Here is a 20,692-nt window from a genome sequence, read left to right on the forward strand (position 1 = left end):
CCTTAAAATTTTGATCCATCCGAAAAACACTATTCATTTAACACTCCGAAAGGGTGTGTGACGTGGCTCTAACAGGGCACCAGCCAGTTATACAGAATTATGTTTATTCACACACGCGTCGACTTTGATTTGAAGGTTGATTTAATGATGAAATATTTGAAATCTAAGTAGCTTAATTTTGTCTGGATCTTGTACATTTATAAAGAATTGGAACATTTATATACATAGTTAGGTAAAAAAACACAAATAGAGGCATAGCAAACAAAAAAACAATAGGATGCAATAAAGGTCGCGGAAGACGCAGTGTAAGGATGAGGACATTTTACATAAAGAATGGTGAAACTGGTGCGCTCTACCGAGTGGTGAAAATACAACCAGAGAGTAAATAGAAAAAGTTTGGGCAAAGTATCGATCGAAGATTCATCACGAAAATTATTAACTGAACGAGACATTTAAGGAATTGAAATCATATAAAGCCGTAAGGATATAAAATCTTCCCGAAGAACTAATTTAAAGTTCAGAAAAGCGTGGGAGGAAGAGCTTTTTTGGACTTAACATTTAGGGGAGAGAAATACGGCTGAAAGACTGCGTCAGGTCAGTATTAGTCAATATTCTCAAAAAAAAAGGAAAGTCAATCAGTTACATGTGAGAACTACACAACAATAAGTTTCATTTAGCACGCAGCTAAAGTGGTGCTTAGAATCATGGAAGGATAGAGAGGAGGGTAAATTATTAGGCAGGGGATGGTCAATTTTAGTCCAGAAAGGGGAGATGTAAGTGTTATACCATAACAGAAATGAGGTCAGTAATTGACAGGAACACAAAGGATGCAATCAGGAGGTATTTGTGTTTCGTAGATTTCGAGAAAGTGTTGGACCAAGTGAATTGGGTAGAATTATTTAACACATTGAAGCAAATATATGTAGATTGGAGGAGATTTCACCTCATTCGCAACCTATACATGTCACAAAATACTTCAGTGTGAGTGGCGGATGGAGATTCGAAATGGGCAGCATTAGAAAGAGGAGTAAAACGGGAGTGTCCATTATCAACTGTGCATTTCGACAATCTCGCGGAGGAAATTCTAAAAGATGCATGGGGAGACCTTGATTTTGGATTGAAAGTCGGTTGGGAAAGTCATAAAATCAGTAAGCCACATTGGAAGTGCTCTAGATTAAAAAAGCCAAAGTAATAGGGACATTAGAAGAATAATTGAGTAAGGCATAGAAGCGTTCACAAGGATGAGGTAATTTATGAGAGGGACGTGGAGTAAAGACTTGAGAAAAATATTCATTAAACCTTTGATATGGAACGTAGTTTTGTACCCTGAGGAAATATGGTCACTGAATCAGGATGAGAGGCGTGGATTGGAGACTTTTAAAGAGTGGGTTTGGAAAAGTTTGGAATAGGTGTAATGGACAGAAAGGACACTAAAAATGGAATTTCTATGCATTTTGGGGTAAGATAACTTCGTTCCTGCTTTACTTTCATCCAAAATTCCAATCCTAATCCTGCCCCTTCCTCGCTTGCCTAAAATCCCCTCTATCACATTCCTCAACATCCCATTGCCAATCAAATGGCCCTCCATCTATCTTTTCTATCTCCTTTGGATTTCTTCCAGCAATCCTCTCTCCTACCCCATTCATGCCTAGCACTTCCTCAGTTATTTTGGGCGAATGTACCCAATCGGAAGAATCTGTAGGATATTATCCCCTCCTACCATGATCATGCGTAATGATCGACGCTATCATTTGCGTACCTGACAGAGACGTTTTCTGAAAGAAATTAAAAAATTTGTTCTGAATTGACGAAAGTAATTTTTACCACAATAATCTGCTAATGACTTCAAAAATTGTTAACGAAAATGAATGGAACTTTTTTTATTTTAGTCGTATTGGTGTATCTGCAATGAAATGTAACAAATATTTTGGCAGCAGTTTTATTTGTAGATATCCTACGCGATATGAATTTGGTGCTTAAGGGTAATTAAAATTATTTTTTGCCAACGATGGTATAAAAATTTTTAATAAACATTACGTAAATTTTCCTCCGACCACCACAAGGTATCGTAGGGAAACGTGATGAAATGATACCCACCTTCCCTTCGTAAAACTCGTTATATTTAGGTAATATATATACAGTTGCTTTTAGAGCGATAGAAGAGAGAGAGAGAGAGAGAGAGAGAGAGAGAGAGAGAGAGAGAGAGAGAGAGAGAGAGAGAGATAGAGAGAGAGAGTGTCATCCTATAGAATGTCGGGTACCGCCAAAAGATAGAGGGAGCAAGCATTAGGCTGAAGAAAGAATTGAGAGAAAAAATAAAGTCGTGTTAGAAAAATAATAAGAGGATATGGATAGTAAAGATATAAGGAGAGCCCACGTATGCTTGTAATCGAAATCTCCCAGGAGTCAGCTCGACACAATAAGTATTAACCTACAAGGTAGCGACTGTGCATGATTATACGAGTATATTTATATGCTTTTTTTGCAGGTTCCCCCCATATTTCCCCATCCATTTGAAAAACCCTAACCCCCTCATCCCTTACCCTTTCCTCCTGGTGCTGCACCCCCTGCCACACACCTTTTTGGTGGCTCGCAGGGTATTGATGTAGATGTAGATGCTGTTATGCATAGGCTATATGTCCATTTTCAGCATATCAGAGGAGGATATAAAATAACTGCGTAAAGAGTTGGAAGAAATAAATTGCTCTTAAAATAGGAAAGAGAACTTTAATATCAAGGGTGACTATAGTATATTGTATTTGTCTACTTGCTCTGGAGAAAGAAACCGCGAAATGAAAAGAGGAGAAATATGAAAGAATCGGAATAACACATACATAAATCTGGCAGAGACGTAACTCGTGATAAAGAGAACTGAAACTAACCTGTCTTAGTTCACAAAAACAAAAGGTCATTCAATATCATGACATTCTCAACTGATTCTCGGTAATATGTAAACATTATAAATACAGATTATGCCTTAAGGGTAGTTTTGTGTCAAGCAGATTTCTTTCTCGTTCGGTCTAATGTGTTTTTTTCGTTGCAGGAGAGGCTAAAGAATTCATGCCCACTCAGAATTTTGTAGAAATAATATTAGAAATGATATTCAAGAATTGATATATTCAATTTGTTACGTATTTATATATTCTTCCGCATATATCCTTGGCATTTGTATTCGTATTACCTGTATAATTTGTTTCTCGTTACTCATTTCCACCATATTAGGGATGGAAGAGGAGACAGGATTGTTAGGGGAAATTCAAAGGAGGGAAAATGGTTGGAAAATGTTAAGTACATGAGGAAGGGAAAGGATTTGGTGGAGGAAGAGAATAAACACGCTGCATGGAATAAGGGGAGGCGGAAGAAAAGGGGAATTGAAGAAGGGCTAATTGCTCTATAACATGTTACACTGTGTCGTATGAGCTGATTCTTAGCCTGTATCTGTAGTGGTGGATAATCTGTTTGATCATACAAAACGCATGCAACTAATTGTGCCATTGACAATAATTTAAGGAGTAATTAGAAAATATATCCCCTATAAAAGTCCAATAACACATGCGAATAGTTGTTAGAGAACCTTAAATCTTTATCCACCAAAATAACTTGCTAAGACTGCTCAGGGTTAATATTATGTTCAGTTCCTGGCTCTAGGGTACTTTTTTATTTAAATATACATTATAATTTATTGCCATCCATATAACTATCCCGGAGCTGTTGACAACATAGTGCATGTATGATAAAATTTCATAGCAATACACTGTTAGACACTCAAAACTTGAGTAAGCATCTAACATTAAGGCAAGGAATTCATCATAAAAATGGAATATTAAGGGATAAGATAGCGTTTAAAAATTACTATCTAAGGATATGAAGCCAACTTTCACAACCTTGTCGTATTTGTTGCTCTATGAGGGACTTTAACTAAAATTACTTCTTACCATTGTGATTCATGGAATGTTTCTTCGTATCGAAATATATTCAAATAGTATAATAAAAACCGCCATACTAATTAAAAACCCTAGAAAATAACAGCCTTAATTTTGTGACTTGAAAAACAGTTTTTTGAAATTGATTACTAGAATTGATAATGGAACTTATCGATTTTTTCATTGCAGAATCGAGCATGTCAAGAATCCTGACCACTAAGCTTCCCGGAGAGTTCCAAGGGTTTAACGACAGTCAGGTAAAATAGAACTAATTTTAATAATCGTGGTGGACCGTGGAAATTGCGACCTAACCTTTCAATGAAATTGGTTAATTTTGAATCTGTAAAACACATGCTCTCTTAAAGTTTCATTTAATTTCTACTTCTACCCTTATGCTTTCTTTCAAGGATTTTGTTTCAGCAAATTCAACTTCACCACACAGTTGTACACCAAGGGGTTGATTCCTTGAAGTGGAAAGAGTGAAATATTTTCATATCTTGAGAAGTGAAAGAATTCTTGGGAGATGTTAAATTTTTTATCAAACGAGCTGAATCCAGTTTTTACGATCAAATTTAATAGCTCTTCGTTCAGCTGTCCTCTTTTGTGCTGGTCTCTAGAACCATTGTTCCTTATATAAAATATTTTGTTTCACTTTTTTAGGCTTTCACCATTGCTTTTGATCTTTATAAATTTGTTTTAATATTTAATTTATTTATTTAATGAAGTCTTTTTCATTGTTATTTTCTTTAAAAGCGGAAATCAATCTTGTCCCTTCTCCAAGAAAGTCACGCATCATACAACTTAATTTCACTCGCCTACCCTCGACTTGCTGCACCAAAAGAAATTTAGAAAAACAATACGGTCGACTCAAAGGGGTGCGACACGCGAGAATACATTTCAGTCAAGAGTTAATTAGAGTTTCTCTCGATTTTAGCAAATGAACTTTATAAAAAAACTCTGTTTCCACATCACTAAAAATTCCGATCAATCTCATTGGATTGTTTTTCTAAATATTATTTTCAGAATTAAAGAAAATTACAAAACTCGTTTATTCTGCTCAAAATATATTTTAAATAAAGTTTCAAATTTCAATTCAAAACGTTATCATTAGAGCCAAAACGAACTACTGACGACATTATCCACCATATTTCGATCATTATTAATAATGTCTACTACTAACGTGAGAAGTACTTGTGACATACTTCTTGTTGGAAAGCAATATTGCTGATGTTTAATTGGAAATCCATGTAGTCACGAGAAAACAACGATGTCTCCGACCATCCTCATGCTTCGAACAGCGGTGATAACATGAAATCCGTGATTAATTAAAAATAGCAATTTTCCACAAAAATAAAGTATAATGCGACCGGTTTCAATGTTACTACATCATCATCAGGTGACATTTAAGCCAAACGTCTCTTTTTATGAAAGCCATGGGTAAAAGTGTTGGAAAATATCGTTACCAAAGCATGAGAGAGATGGCTCATATATAGAATATCAGTACAGGTTTCATATGACGATATGATCGTGAAGAATATCTGGCAAAGGCGGTGCCAAAACCCATCACCGTAGACCAAAGGAAACTCAAATGGACGTTAGTGTTAGCCTCCTTGAAACCATCTTAACTGACCTAAACATTTTAAAATATGTGTAATCACTTAAAATTTAATGAAACTCATACTTCATGGTCAAGGAAATAAGCGCCAAATTATGAATGTACCATAAAAATTCCTGTCCACGAAGACTCAAAAAAACAGTGGTGAAAACGTTCAAATTTAATGTATTGAGGATAATATCTTTCGGTGTCAGAGGGATTGAGCAGCTGTCATCGATTGGGAAACTGAAGACTCAAACAGGATTATTATATGATGCTTTCAAAAGTCCTTCCTGAATGGGTAAGAAGATGCCTGGTACTATGAAAGAATGACTCATGAATGCTCGATTAAAATAACATACCGGTCACAACATACTGAGCCAAAGAGTTAGTGGCGAGGCATTAAACCCCGTATAAGAGCATTAAAATTAGTCACATAATCTAATTATGATTAAATCAACATTATAAGGAATATTTCCAGTCTGCAGATGTGGTGGAAGTAGAAACGACAGAGCTAATGAAGGCTTATTGGAGAAGGACTTACGTAATTGTTTCCGATTATGGAAGGTTCTTATAGGGCTGCCCTTCTACTTAGTTGCTTAGGCTTTTATTATCACCCCTCTCTCTCTCTGCAAGGGGATTTGAGCCTTTTCTCTCATTTTAAGCCAGTACCGGCGCTATCAATACTTTACCAAACTGATAGCTTTCTCAAAATGAATGATGTAACTTTGTGATTCCACACGAGAGCCATTGAAACACGACCTGGATTCGACGCCAACGATCATCAGGTTGATGATGATATACAACGTCGAAACCTAGGTCGTTTTTTAAATAAATTTCGTATGAAATTACATAGTTACTTCTTTCATTCCAAATAGTTGTGTAAATTCCATAAAATGATGCCTGAAACAACGAATTTCAAGCAACTTTCGGAAAGTAAAGAGCAAATAAAGATTAAACGAAAGCGTTTGTCATTACGATTATGAAGTAATCATTTCAACTACGTGATTGTACTGACAAAAAGTACCTTTATTCGGAATGATACCCAGATTTTTTTTTTTAATTTCGCGATGTTAGGATACAAAATGCAGTGAAATGAAACGCTAATTTTGAAACCCATGGAAAGATTGAAAATGCATAAATCATTCATTGAGACTGTTTCATTAGGGACCATTTAGCAAGGGTCGTCTATCTTAATGTTCACAAGAATGGCTGAAATAAATCAATTATTAACTATGCATAAGATATCTCCTAAATTCTTCTTTCCAAAACTCCCGTGAGGAAACATAAATAAATGCCGTTCCCTAAAATTCCCATGCTGAGGTTGGAGCTCGGAGTAATATTGAGCGTGTCGATACTTCTTGCATTGTGATGAATTCATTGCCTTTAAGCCTTAAGTATCATGTCAAAACCATGAGATTTTAAGATATGCATGAAGAAAATCAATTTTATTTTATTTTTCCAGCTGGATAATAGCAGTGTTAGCAAAGTGAGTCCTAATACACTTACATTAAAAATGAAAGACTCTCCATTCTCGGGATGTCACCGCGTAGGTTGTTTTTCTGACAACAGTTTCGCCCGTGTTTCAACGAGCGTCTTCAGGGCGAAGTGCCGGGACGTTCAGTTTTAGTTTTATAGGTTTTTATTTCCGTAAAGGACAGCGTACAAGAAATATATAAAATATATAGTGGAAACATAACATAACAATACGGAAACCCCGTTTTAGGATATACTCCTCTAAAGGTTCCCCTACCGGGTATCTGAACCCGGGTCTTCTGGGTGAAAGCCAGATATCCTAGCCACTAGACCACATATGCCGGGACATTGCGTTGGCCGCGTTTATGTATTCTTCGCCTCTCCCTCCCTGCTCTGTGATTGGTCGGGGGTTTCCCGCCGAATTCCTTTTTCTCTTGGCCTTTTCCGCCTTACGATGGTGTTTGACCTCAACACAAGATGGTAGCGTGTTCGTATCCCGGCAGCATTGAAGGTAAGCTAAGGATGACAGCAGTCTTCCATTCTTCTTCCGCAGCCTCTCAAATCTTCTGATCTACGATCCCATATCGCACGCCTCTACGGGGAGGAAACGCACAAGAAAATCATCTTTAGTCTTCCTTCAACGCTGCCGGGATACGAACACGCTACCATCTTGTGTTGAGGTCAAACACCATGTTAAGACGGAAAAGGCCAAGAGAAAAAGGATTTAGCGGGAAACCCCCGACCAATCACAGAGCAGGGAGGGACAGGCGAAACATATATAAACGCGGCCAAAACAACGTCCCGGCACTTCGACCTGAAGACGCTCGTTGAAACACGGGCGAAACTGTTGTCAGAAAAACAACCTACGCGGTGACATCCCGAGAATGGAGAGTCTTTCATCTGAACGCCGCAAAAATCTACGATCCCTTACATTACAAATGTTGAATTTATATTAAATGACGACTTGACTTCAGAAGCATATGTTCCTCAGGCAAAGAATAATTTAAAAAGTAAAACTAAGAGATTACGTAAAAGGGAGAACTACTCTGGTATATACCTGCGTAGGCAACGAAATAATACGAGACATTAATTTAAATGGATGGAGTTGAGTTGAGAGAGATATTGAAAGCCAAAATCATCAAATTTTCAAGGAAACACACGATGAAAAGCATTTTGTGGAGTGCGTGAATAAAGACTAGGGAATTTAGACAGTTGCAAAAGCATACCAAGAAACATCCAAGTTTCTTAAAACGATGGTGGTGGGAACTTATCACAGTGCCCAACTGATTAATGAGGAAGAATAAAGGAGAGTAAAGGAGATGGAGCCGTTGAGGACACAGCGAGGAATGCGAAGAAAGAAGAATGGATGAACCACGAAATTATATTAATTATGTGGTGGGAAGTAAACAGTATTTGGACTGAAAGTGCGGTTGGTATACGGGTTTTTACGGGGTTTTATGAGTAGACTGACGGGCTTTCCTGAAAAGGAGGAGGATACAGATTCCTGATTTAAAATGTAACAAGGAAGACGACTTCTTTGCTCGAATCGCTCCTTTGATTTAACTTCTCTATTTAGTCGTGTAGAGCAATAGGTCATCACAATAGCTGAAAGAAAAACAATAAATGAAAATAAAAGGGAAGACATACGAGGGGAGTCTGAAAAGTTTCTGACCTAACAATTAAACGAGTATTATTTTCTAAATTAATTTTTATTTTTCAACATAGACCCCATCTTAGTCCTATAGGCTTTTTCCAGCGATGGGCTAACTTTTTTAATCCTTCCCCAAATAGCAGTTGACGTCTTTCTCCACAAAATAGGCGTTAACGTTTGCGATTACGTCCTGTCCGAAGAAAATCTCTGTCTTCCAAGCACACCTTTGAGGTTAGGAAGCATGAAAAATTTTATGGGTGCAGATCTGGCGAAGAATGTGAGTGGTAAACCAATTCGAAGTACAATCCGTGAATTTTAGCCATGAAAACCACCGAAGTGTGAGCGGATAAGTCTTGCTGATGAAAAAATACTTTCTTTTCCTTCAATTACGGTCATTTTTAGCAATTTCTGCCTTCAGCTGGTCATAAACTGATGCTCAGAAAGGTAACTAATAATTGAGCAATCAAATTTTATGAAATCGGTAAGATTTCTTCGCGTATCTCGAGAGAAAAGTCATTCATAGATAATGGTTAAGATGTATTCTTCTTAGTTGAAGTTTTTCGCTTCTTTTCTCGCTTCACAAACTTTCCAAATTAATCAGAAGGACCTTGCCTTATATTATATATATATATATATATATATATATATATATATATATATATATATATATATATATATCAGCTAATAAACAAACCATTCATACATACCACTCATACATACCAATATACATTATGCAAGAGATGAATGAGTTAGTGAATCTGTCGGAGTTTCCCCTTCATTTTTTTCATCTCGGTGATCAAGCCTGCCAGTATAGTTTGTTGTCATGATCTTCCGAAATCTCACGAGTCAAGTGCGTTTTTAAAAGTCAATGTTCCTCACTCTTTTCGTGAATTAAGAGCCTCCAAATCCAAGTCCTCCAACATACGTTTACTTCGTGCTTACTCTCTTCCCGTAACTAATTTACCACAAATCAAGTGGGTTTTCTGGGAACATTTACCAATGTTCTAATGACCATGGGTACCAAACAATTGCTTTGTGTTTCAAACGTGATCCAATAACAGTGTGATTGCATCTAACTACAGTTACCTTTTCATTCAATGTTTCTACAACCCTTCAAATAAAACCTAGACCCTTTCAGGCTGACCCGCATAGTCTTCTAATAAATGGCAGTAAACTAAATAATCTCTTATATTTATATCTTGTTTTCTAAGCTTAACACTCCATTCAAAGACACTTGAAAGGCCTTAAATGCGATATAAAACTTTCAAATTCGCATAATATGTAATTTAGACAATCATATTAAAGTTCTGAATAGCTTATTTTCATCAGCAGACTCCGTAAAGGCGGATTTCAAGGATTTATAGAATTACTTTCAGAAACGGACCATTGATTACAGTTATATTGCTGTCAAGCTTTAAAAGCTCGCATATAATGCAATCACCCTCTCCCTGAGTATAATTTTGACGCTCGCGGAATATGGAAAATTTCAGACTGTCTACGGTCGACATGGCGATAAATTCGTAATTTGAGCCTGGGCGCTCAGTCTGAATTTTGTTAGATTATGCAAAGTATTACGCAAAAGTAGCTTTAGGCGCGAGTGCTATTTAAGAAAAATTGCGAAAATGAAACCTATTTCTAATAACGATTTAAATTACGAGAAAAAGCGCGACCAAAGTGAATTTAAATAAAAGTACTACTATAACGCACGAAATAAACATTGTAATTAAATCAATTAATTTACCACGCATTAAAGAAAAGTTATGTCTGAATAGCGTCTCTATTCACAAGCAAACAAACATTTGATCATTTAATGGCAAATCTCAATGGGAGAAAAGCGTACGATTCATTCTCTCCACTCTATTGAGAAAACGATCTCGTGGATAAAATTCGGAGTAAATGGCAGTCCTTTAATTATACCATCATGCTTAATCTTGTAAAAGTTGATTTTAATAAATAGAAACTGTAATTTTACACAATATAATGCCGTCAATAATAATGTGTATTAATAATGAAGATTTTTTTCTATTTATTTTAATTTCATTTATTGTAAAAATATGAATGGATACCGAGAGGTACATTCATACTGATTACCTAGAAATTTATGAATTGATGGGAGAAATACAGGTAATACTCGCTACAGTATTTTTAATTAAAAAATAGTCACGTATGTTTCGGCATCGTCCCAAGATAACGCGGCAGTACCCCGAAAATTTCATAATTTTTTCTTTTGTTAAAGGCCCTGCTAATTCTCGGCTTTCCCGTTCTATAACACTGGGTACAAATATTTAATTATTTAATGAATGGTTTGGTGGAACCCATTATCTTTTAAATGGCTCTTCACATTATGCTATCCCTTACCTTACCTCTACCCCACATGAGAAACTGCCTTCGACCTAACGCTGGAATCAAACGTTTCGATACTATATATTTGATATTCAGTAGATATTTTGAAATGGCGTATATTTTAAGTTATTTATAAAATTCGGGAGTTTCTTTTTGTAAAATGCACGCAAAGGTGCAATTCTTTCATGAATGTCGTTTATTTACGACCACGAGCTAAAAACTGCTCTTACGGCCTTACTCTAAAAGAGTGGCAAGGTCAAGGATTATAAATTAAGGCTTAATATATATTTTATTATTCAGCATTAATCAATGTTTCTCACCTTATCTACATATTTAATCTCAAACGTCTGCGTTATCGCCTGAGGTTCCTCTCAGGGGAGCTTTACTAATGTCTGTTTCCAGTTCATAAACACCTACATTACACCTGAATAATTTTACTTTGCGATGGTGCATATGTCTCGGAATGTGTATATTTTCGTTTTATATTCTCACAACAGGCGATTTCACTCAAGACTGCACCAGTGAACCGCAGACAGCTCCACGGAAGTCGCTACTGTAACTGCTCCCTGACCCCGGAGCACTCGTCTGCACCTGCGGAGATGCCCTCGGAGCGAGAGAGAAGAAGCGTGTTCTGGGAGGAACTCTCACCCGTTGGATGATGGGAGCTCTCGGCCCTCAGCGAGCCAGTGTCTTCGACCGAGGTCGCGAGGGCCTACGAGAGCCAAAGGTGCGGGTCAAGATCAAAGACGAATGCGAGGAGAAAGAATTCCGATAGGCCGAAGATAGGAAAAAAGGAACTTACGTGCTTGTACGGTTTGCATGACTAGGCCTTGCGTCTTGAGGCGGTTAGAGTTGATTGACAAGTTAAATGCTCACGTCATTTGACAATGCTTCGGACGGAATATGACAAAGTTTTGCAGAGAAAAATCGGACTCCATTGTTGAGTAATGACCCAAAGTTATACGGTGGGGCAAAGTGACCCAAGGCATTATTGTGATTGGTTTTATTTTCATTGCATTAGGAAGAGCTGGTGTCAAAACGGATTGCTTGGGTGAGGAGTGCAAAATTAAAATGAAAGACTAAGTTCAGTGCTGGGACTAAGGCTACTAATCTCGATCGTCTCTATCAACTAATGTCTACTTTTAATGCCTGTTTCGTCCATGGAAGTGGCAAATGCAGGATTTCGGATTGGGTTCACCGAATTTGGAATGAATGAAAACAGAGGAGTTTTATTAGCTTTTGATATTTTCCACTGCATTTCCTCATTCCTCGGCCGCCGTAATCAGTAGAATACCAGCAGCTAAAATACATTTCTGACGGAAAATTAATTTAATTTTGGCTTTATCTTCAATGTGGTTGCAAAGCTATTCATTTTAGCTGACTGCCTGAATAATTGTTCGCCAGAAATTATTTATCCGGATAAATTGATTCTGTGACACAAATGTAGTAGGATCACCAATAGAATGGCTTCGGTTTGCATGCAGTATTTAGACACGTAAAGCAAAGTTAAAACTGGATGAAAGTGTCAAATGTAAAATAGAAAAGGACAGCTATGAGTAAGAGTTGACCAATTAACCCAACTAAATATTTTTATTTTGTGCAAAATTCCGAACTCCGACAGCTCTATTTTTAAATATTTTTCACGTTAAGCTGGAAAATGACGGTAGTGGATCTATTCTGTAGTGGAGCTAAATATCGTTCCCTGCGGATATCAAAAGAGTAAAATGATATATTTATTTAATAAAATTTGATGCTGTAATAACGCAGATTTTAATTAATGTGAGTTTATTTAAAACTCACTTTGCATGGGTATAAATGCAACTTATAATTCCAACATTGTGTCACCATGCGGAAATCCTACCTCTCTTACCAACGTTCCACATGGTATCGATTATTTACAAATATTGATTATCAACTGTGACCAATTTTTCCAATGAAACTTAAAAATATGTGGAAATTATTTAGTCAATATAAATAAGAAGAATTTGATATTCTTACCTTCCGTGATTTTATTTGTTCGGAAGTTATCTTGGCATCGATTCGACGATCTCAGCATTTCTCTCAGATTTTACCCGCAATTGTTGGCTCAGGTAAATAACAATTATGTCATCGCTCCACCTTCCAATGGGGTCCATATGATGGCATGAGATGAAAATCTGATATTTTCATAAATATTCAAAAAGTGTTGCTCATTTTCATTAGCTATTCAACTTTATATTTAATCATCCAAAACATTGAGCAAACCAATTGGAATTTTTTATAAATATGAATGAATACGTTTATCATTGCCATTCACTTTTTGGCGTTATTTTAATTATTTGTGCGAGCCCAGAGTACAGAGCATCAGGAGGTCAAGAAAAGGTCAAAGGAGATCGGGATAGAGAGTTTCAGTTAAATCCCAATGGTGCCATTAAGCACCCTTAGGTCAACTTACGCTGTAAATGCTTTGGGTATCAGAGTTTCGTGAAGGACCGCAAACTCAGGGAAAGCAAGAATATTCCCCGTATTTCATATATAGTTGGTATATAATCCGGGTGGCTTCAACTCTGACCGTTCACATTGACATTCAGGGTGTGGTGTTATCTACTTAGCATAATATTGAATAGTAATGACTAGAATTAATTTTTAGAAAATCTTGATCCTTCGTTAACATTTGGCATAATTAATCATTGCACACAGTCTTTTTCTACGTAATATTTTGTACAATCATTTTAATGATATTGATTTAATTGAAATACACCTATTTGCACATATTTCACTCGGAGGATTGAAACGGGTGAGCTATACATTTAAAAGAGCTGGAGGCGGATAGCGGACCAACTACGTGTAAGAATGGATATGATGTTAAATTAATCGGTCACATTTAAAATCCAATGACATATTTTTTGCTAAAGTTTGTAATGGTGTGGAAGTGTAGGAAGGAGCGCAGCGCCAACGCTTTTTCGGCCAAACAATATTTACATGTGGGCTTACACCAACTAGACGAACACTTTTCTTTGAAAATAAAACATGCATAAAAATATATAACCTGCCATTATTAATTTTAAGTAAGTACCGAGACTGCGGAAACATTATCTACAAATGAATCTTTATCCAGTTTTATGTGAAAAAATAGCCAGTGCCGAGCAACTTAAACCTATGGCTGTCTTTAATTCTGCTACAGAAAAACTCTTACAATACATTCATTTACTACCACACGAGATAGGTCACATTTACAGCATTGAGCTTAGCACGACGTAAGCTCCACCTTAACTACCAAACCAGCTTTCGAAATGCCGAGCTGTTTCACCGAATTAGTTATTTTTTTATGCCAAATATCTTTTTTGCGATTAATGTTTTTGTATAATCAATTATTAAACGATTAAGAAATCGTGTTGAGTACTGATTACTACTTAATATTCATTTACCTAAATAACAAAATGGTTTGTTAAAAGTCCCCTCGCAAACATCACTTAATTTGCAATTATTCTAAACAAATTATGCTGACGCAACAACTGAACGCACAAATATCTGAGACATGCATTTTAGTAAGGTTAAGTATATCCTATAGACGTTGAGGTATCGACTAGTATTTAGGAAAAGGATTTGTTGAGCGGTTTAGTGATGAAATAGTAGCATAATATAGTCAATTTTCTAACTGGAGGAAAGAATGGGGTGAAATAGGATTTTTGAATGCAAGGTATTCGTAAATAGTGATCATATAAGGCATATACAAAAAGGGTAATAGATATAATGGCCTAGTTTCTTCACGAAATAAATTGAGAAAAATCAAATTTAGCATTATTTAATGCAAATCTTAATATTTTTGATATTGTTATTCCTACTATCAAAGATTTTCATATTTCATATCAATATAATTTAAAGGTAAAGATTTTTTTCTGATTCAGTAATTCTCAAATATTTTTTAGGGGGTGGAGCAAAACGTAAAGAATGAAGCCTAAAACGCAAACGTCCACTAGCTCAATCTAGAAAAGTTGATTTAAATTGGTTGATTTAAATTGGTTGATTTAAACTCTCCTAAAAAATATTGTTTCGCAAAAAAATAGTCTTTCGGGAAATAAAGATCAAGTTGAAACGTCTCACTGTCATTTCCTTCATTCCTATAAGTGAACTCAGCCATTTAAGTAACATCGGTAATATCTATCGGATATTTTGAATATTATTTGCAGTATGTTTATCCCACGATTTTAGTTTGAATTTCAATTAGTCAATAATTAATCAATAGTCATTTAGATTCAGCAAAGTCATGATGAATCTCTCACCATTCGATTCAAGAACGTGTATAACATTTTTACGAAATTATAAGCAGCATAAATTCATTCAGAGGCAGAAAAGTTTTGTGCCGAAAAATGATGCACATATTGATCTCTCTTGTTGCTGTATTATTCTGACTACGGAAAAGTAAAATAAATCTCTTTTCAACGAAAAAGGCATTATCTGATATTAGTAGATATTATTATCAGTGATAATCAGACAGAAAATAATGAACCATTGAACGTAATCAATGAGAATTCTCCGAAGTGTTGTAATGTGAAATTTTTGAGCCTTCTATGGATTTTTTACAGAATAAATTCTTAATCCGTATGGATAACAAGTTTCATATTCTCTCCACTCAAACTTTAAATATTTTCAAAATATGTCCGCAAATTTTGGTGGACAGGATGTTATACCTAGATAATGTCATTTAGTTTGGTTATCAGTTCTACAAATAGTGCAAAACTTAAACAGCACTTGGTAGAGTACCATGACTGGATGCGTCGATATCCGCGAAAAGTAGAGCCTTTCTCTTTTACGTTGCATAAGCCAAATATTTACAAATAGTAACTCAAGGTTATTTATTGTATTTAAGGACTATTTAAATGGATTTTGGCTACTAAAAGCTACGAGGTTTTGCAGTTTTCTGAAGTAACTCTAGTAAAATGAAAGGCTTTTAACAAGGAATTAAGGGAATTCGAAGAGAAAACCAAAATTGTTTGATATTAAGTCCTCAAACAATTCACGATACTTCTATTGGTCTCATTCATTCCCGATAAAAATATTTAAATAAATTAAATATTTCTCAGAATTAGCTTAACCCACAATATTCAATTTCTATAGAAGCATAAATATTTTAGGAGAATACCCAACTGTACATGTCGATAAAATGAGAAAACTAATATGATGAATTTACGTCGTGTTGTCCGTCCTCGTATATATTTCACTGTTCAACTGCATACTTATGAGATGCATATATGTTCATTAAATAATGTGTTCACGTGCTTACAGTCGCTGTTTGTTGTATTATTGTGCCCCAAGCATTCCATCGAACAATTAAATCTTAATAGCTTCATCATGTTATAAAGTTGGATACTTTTATATTTCGATAGAAACACTGAAATTTTGCCAATAAATCGCTAGAACTTCTGTCATGAGTGCTAATACTTCCATTTTGTGTGAAATCGGTGTTTTTTACATAAGTCTCATGAAATTATAACAGCTTTCCAAGTTTAACGGAAGTTGAAGTAAAGAAAAGAATAAATACCCAGAAAAAATATGATGTAACAGATTTTGCGCGATGCAAAACAATTCTAATTTGAGATGACATGGAGAATATGATAAATTTTTTCGAAGGATATTATATAAGAGATTGTAACTTAACTATTCATTGATATATAAATAGATCTGATAATTGGAGAATTTAATGAAGAGCCTAAGTTGATGAAGTATGGCGTCCATGATTGTATTTCAGCTGCTCTAATCCATAATTCTTAACTAAAACGGCAACTATCAATGAGATGTGAAAATAACTGCTGTTTGTTTCCCGGAAATTTATTTCACTACACTTTATTTCATCATATAGAAGATTTTCCCAAGGTACCTGACGAAATTGTAACTTTATAAGTGACAATGCTCACCTTTGTACGCATTGACACAGAGTATATGTACTTGCTATTCCACAAGCAACGTAAGAAAATCGAACTATTCATTTCATAACGCTTGCGTATTAGAAAAATAAGCTTCTCTATGCAAACTCTGTCAAAATTGGATATAAGAGTATCATAACAATGAACTTGGTATGTTGTTTGACCTAATTTATGCAGGACCTTTTCTGAATGCAATGGAGTTAGATAGCATTTTAATAACAATACTTAGGAATCAAGTCAAAATTCCGAAAATAAATCGATTTTCTGAATACGAAGCCATAGTCTCGTTGATACGGGGCCAAGATTTGTATGATCATATGCAGGAAAGAATAATAATGCTTGGGAATATGTACAGATTTGTTATATGTATGAGGGTAAAAAGAAACTTAATATTTCCACGAAAAAGATTTTAATATTTCACGACCATGGTTTCGATGCTGCGCATCACATCATGTACGAGGGTGATAAGAAACTTGGCATCGAAACCATGGTCGTGAAATATTAAAATCTTTTTGGTCGAAATGCTAAGTTTCTCTTTGCTCTCATAATGAAGGAATTCCAAAAAGTTAAACCTGAAACTGTTATATTTGTTATATGTACTTTTATCTTGTGAAACACTTGTGGAAATCTATTTTCTTTTACATTGAATACTATTTTAAACTACAAATCATTTTCCTGCCGATTTTGACCTTAGAGTTAGCTTGATGGTCTATTGACATTTCCTTCGTAGTGTTGAAGAATTTTGATCCGAAACTGGTTTTCCTAAGTTCATTCGGTGTTAATAAAGCTTCTTAAAACTTACTCTTTCAATTTAACGGGCATTTCCGACTGATTTAAACGAAACGTATGGTAAGAAGGCTGGTTCTGAATTCATTGAGCTTAATACTGGATGCCTCTTAGAACGATGAACATTAATGGACATGCGATCTTGAATTATCCATCATAGCATCTTATTATTAATACCCATAAAAACAATGACATGATACTCAAATATTCCCTCAGATACTCAGCCTTCTTTCAAATTTTGAGTGTATAAAATAATAGCTATTGAAAAAAAATAGATGACAAAATAATAATTATTATTCATGCGTAATAGCTGTAGATTTATCCAGCTGGTAAATTTACTATGGCAATTATCAAGATTTTTCCTATTCATTTATATTTCAATTTCCTCCGAAAAGCATTGTTTCTTTATTTCCAAATTTTCCTTAGATATTACTTATCCTTCTCGCATGGGAAAATTTCCTTGGATTCAGACAACGAGAGCCCACGTCCGTGGAAATATTATCTGTATAGCGCTTCTAGGAAACTTATTTTTCGCGCGAAAATCCTAAAAGAGCTATATTTTTCAAAATAAAAGTTGATGTAATCTCGTACTCAGTATTGAACATAAAATTGGCGCTAAATATGACAAAAAAATAGGTTTCCTTAGTTTAAACAAAAACATATGTTAATTACATTATTTTAAGACGCAAATTAATGTTAAAATAATATATAAAAACAGTAAAGGTCATAAAATACTACCTTTCTCGTCTTTTTATAATAATTTCATATAAAAGGAATAATTAGTTCATAAATAACAATATATTTTTGCTTCTTTAAACATTTTCAACCAAGAGAAGTGATTTATTTAAAATCACACAAAGCGTCACCTTGTGGTTCTGAAATACCTAGTACTATCGCTGTCGTTACCGCCATAAGAAACCATGGAAATTTTTTTCCTGTGATTAAAGTTTGGTTTAAATTTCTCGATTTTCTCATAAATACGATATTGAAACATAAAATCATTTCAACAAAACATCTCCGACGTTATAAATGACCCATTTCGATGAACAGTCATCTATTTTATCTGCTTTGTAAATTTCAATTGAATTTCCTTTTTGATAAAAATGATAGGTTACGCATTTGGGTTAAACATGAATTCTATATAAGAACACGGTACGAGAAAAGTTCCTAGGAAATGGACTTCAAGCAAAATACAAGCATATGAGCGTTCATATTTTAAATTAGCATGTGGAACGGTGTATTACCTGTAAAATATGAAATACACAAATATTGTGTAACAAATTTAACCTTTTTATTACTTCGCCCACGTTATATAGTGATATTTTCTCGCGCGAGTAACTGCGATTAATATAATCATGGACTTCATCATCGAGATAAACTAAAATTTGATGTGCAATGAACTGCGAATATAAAATTAGCTTGCAGTATAACGTTAACTCATCGAAATTACTAAATTTTTAATTAATTCGACTTTATTTTAGATAAAAAAAGGTGAAATGAAATGTATTCATGTACAAGGAGTAAACAAATTACGAAATAGACTTACGAGGCAAAAAAACAATTTTTTAACAAGATTTCCGTGAAATTCCTTAAAGTACGTATACACTTCGCTGATTAAAATCAACCGAGTAACTTCTATCAGACTAATTACATACAATTTAAACAGTCTATAATACATTTAGGGAGTAATTTGACAACTCTGACCTGAATTATTTCTTATAAGACTTTGACAAAAAAGATTAAGGTGTTTTAAATATTTTCTCAACGACCAGGTTGATACACATTATATCATATCGTGTAAATTCTCGGTGAAACCAAGCTGTTAGAGCCATCTTGTTGTTCAATGGAATTAAAAAGGTTATTGTTATAATGTGATAATCCATTTCCCAAGGTCTCAATGTCTGTAATTCCGTTTAATTAAAAAAATCTATGGCTGTAAGGGATTATGGGTTAACGTTGTATTTATGTGATTTTTAATGGTTTTTAATAAAATAAAGTGATTTTAAAAATACTCAAAGATGACATTTATCGCTAATTTGAAGATTTTGTATTTATTACAGATTACCAACCATAGCTTAGAATTTACCTGGTATTTTGCTCAGAGAAAGGATTCATAGAAAACAAGAAAATTTTGTTATTTCTGAGATGGTTACAGTAAGTATCACGTGAGAGTCATTGCCGCAAACAATGCGTAGTATTCAAACTTGAATAAAAAAAGGTCAGGTAAGAAGTAGACTTTAGATTATAGAGGCGTAAAAGCATGAAGAACAGTGTGCAACAGTAAGACATTTTACATTTACATGTACAATTCATTTCCCAGATCTTTTAACACGAAACTGATCATTTGTGAGAATGAAAAGAAATAATTTGAATCTACAAATAAAATTTGCTGTCCATAAAATCTCATGAAGGATTCTCGATCTGCATTCTCGGGTTTCACTGTGTCGTTGTTTAATGCTGACAACAGTTTCGCCGAAGTTGCATCCGGCGTCTTCAGGTCGAAGATTCGTCCTTCAAACCACCGCCGTGAAAACCTACGCAGCCTATTAAAATCTCATTTTGCTAAAATACGTGAGGAAATACGAATTTCAAAGTTAATAAACAACTCGTGCGCTCATGGTATACGCTATGTTGCAGGTCTGCAACCCTGTTATATCCAGGTGAGTACCGACTGCACATGACTACGGCATTAGCATAAAAAACAATAATAATACAAATGTGATCGTTTCTGTATCCTCTGATTAAATTTTCTGGGAACACAAGCTTCCAACTGTCCTTAATAAACCAGGTTTCGAAGAAAATATTATTATCGTCTGAATCGATTCTCACAGATTCATATAAAATGCCGCCAAATGTTGAATGGATTTCCAAGTAAAGACAAAAGAAAAATGGAACACGAAATAAAATGAATGAGTCATGAATTGACTGGTAGATACAAAAACGAACTAAAACATTGAAACAGTTGCGGTGCTTCATTCGCCATATTTTCCTAAAACCCGTTTGAAAGGCATTGCAA

General features: G+C 35.0%; 1 protein-coding gene across 1 annotated transcript in view; it reads left to right on the forward strand.

Moving 5' to 3' along the window:
* LOC139695440 (adipokinetic hormone/corazonin-related peptide receptor variant I-like) overlaps nucleotides 1-11,646 on the forward strand; it is a 143,706-nt gene extending 132,060 nt beyond the window's left edge. The window contains exons 5-6 of the mRNA XM_071594226.1: nucleotides 4,113-4,180; nucleotides 11,485-11,646. Coding sequence (XP_071450327.1) covers nucleotides 4,113-4,180; nucleotides 11,485-11,646 — 230 coding nt within the window. The remainder of the gene's footprint in view (nucleotides 1-4,112; nucleotides 4,181-11,484) is intronic.
* Nucleotides 11,647-20,692: the final 9,046 nt, after the last annotated feature.

The sequence above is a fragment of the Hetaerina americana genome, unplaced genomic scaffold (genome assembly GCF_022747635.1).
Source record: "Hetaerina americana unplaced genomic scaffold, ioHetAmer1.1.p SCAF_6, whole genome shotgun sequence".
NCBI lineage: Eukaryota > Metazoa > Arthropoda > Insecta > Odonata > Calopterygidae > Hetaerina > Hetaerina americana.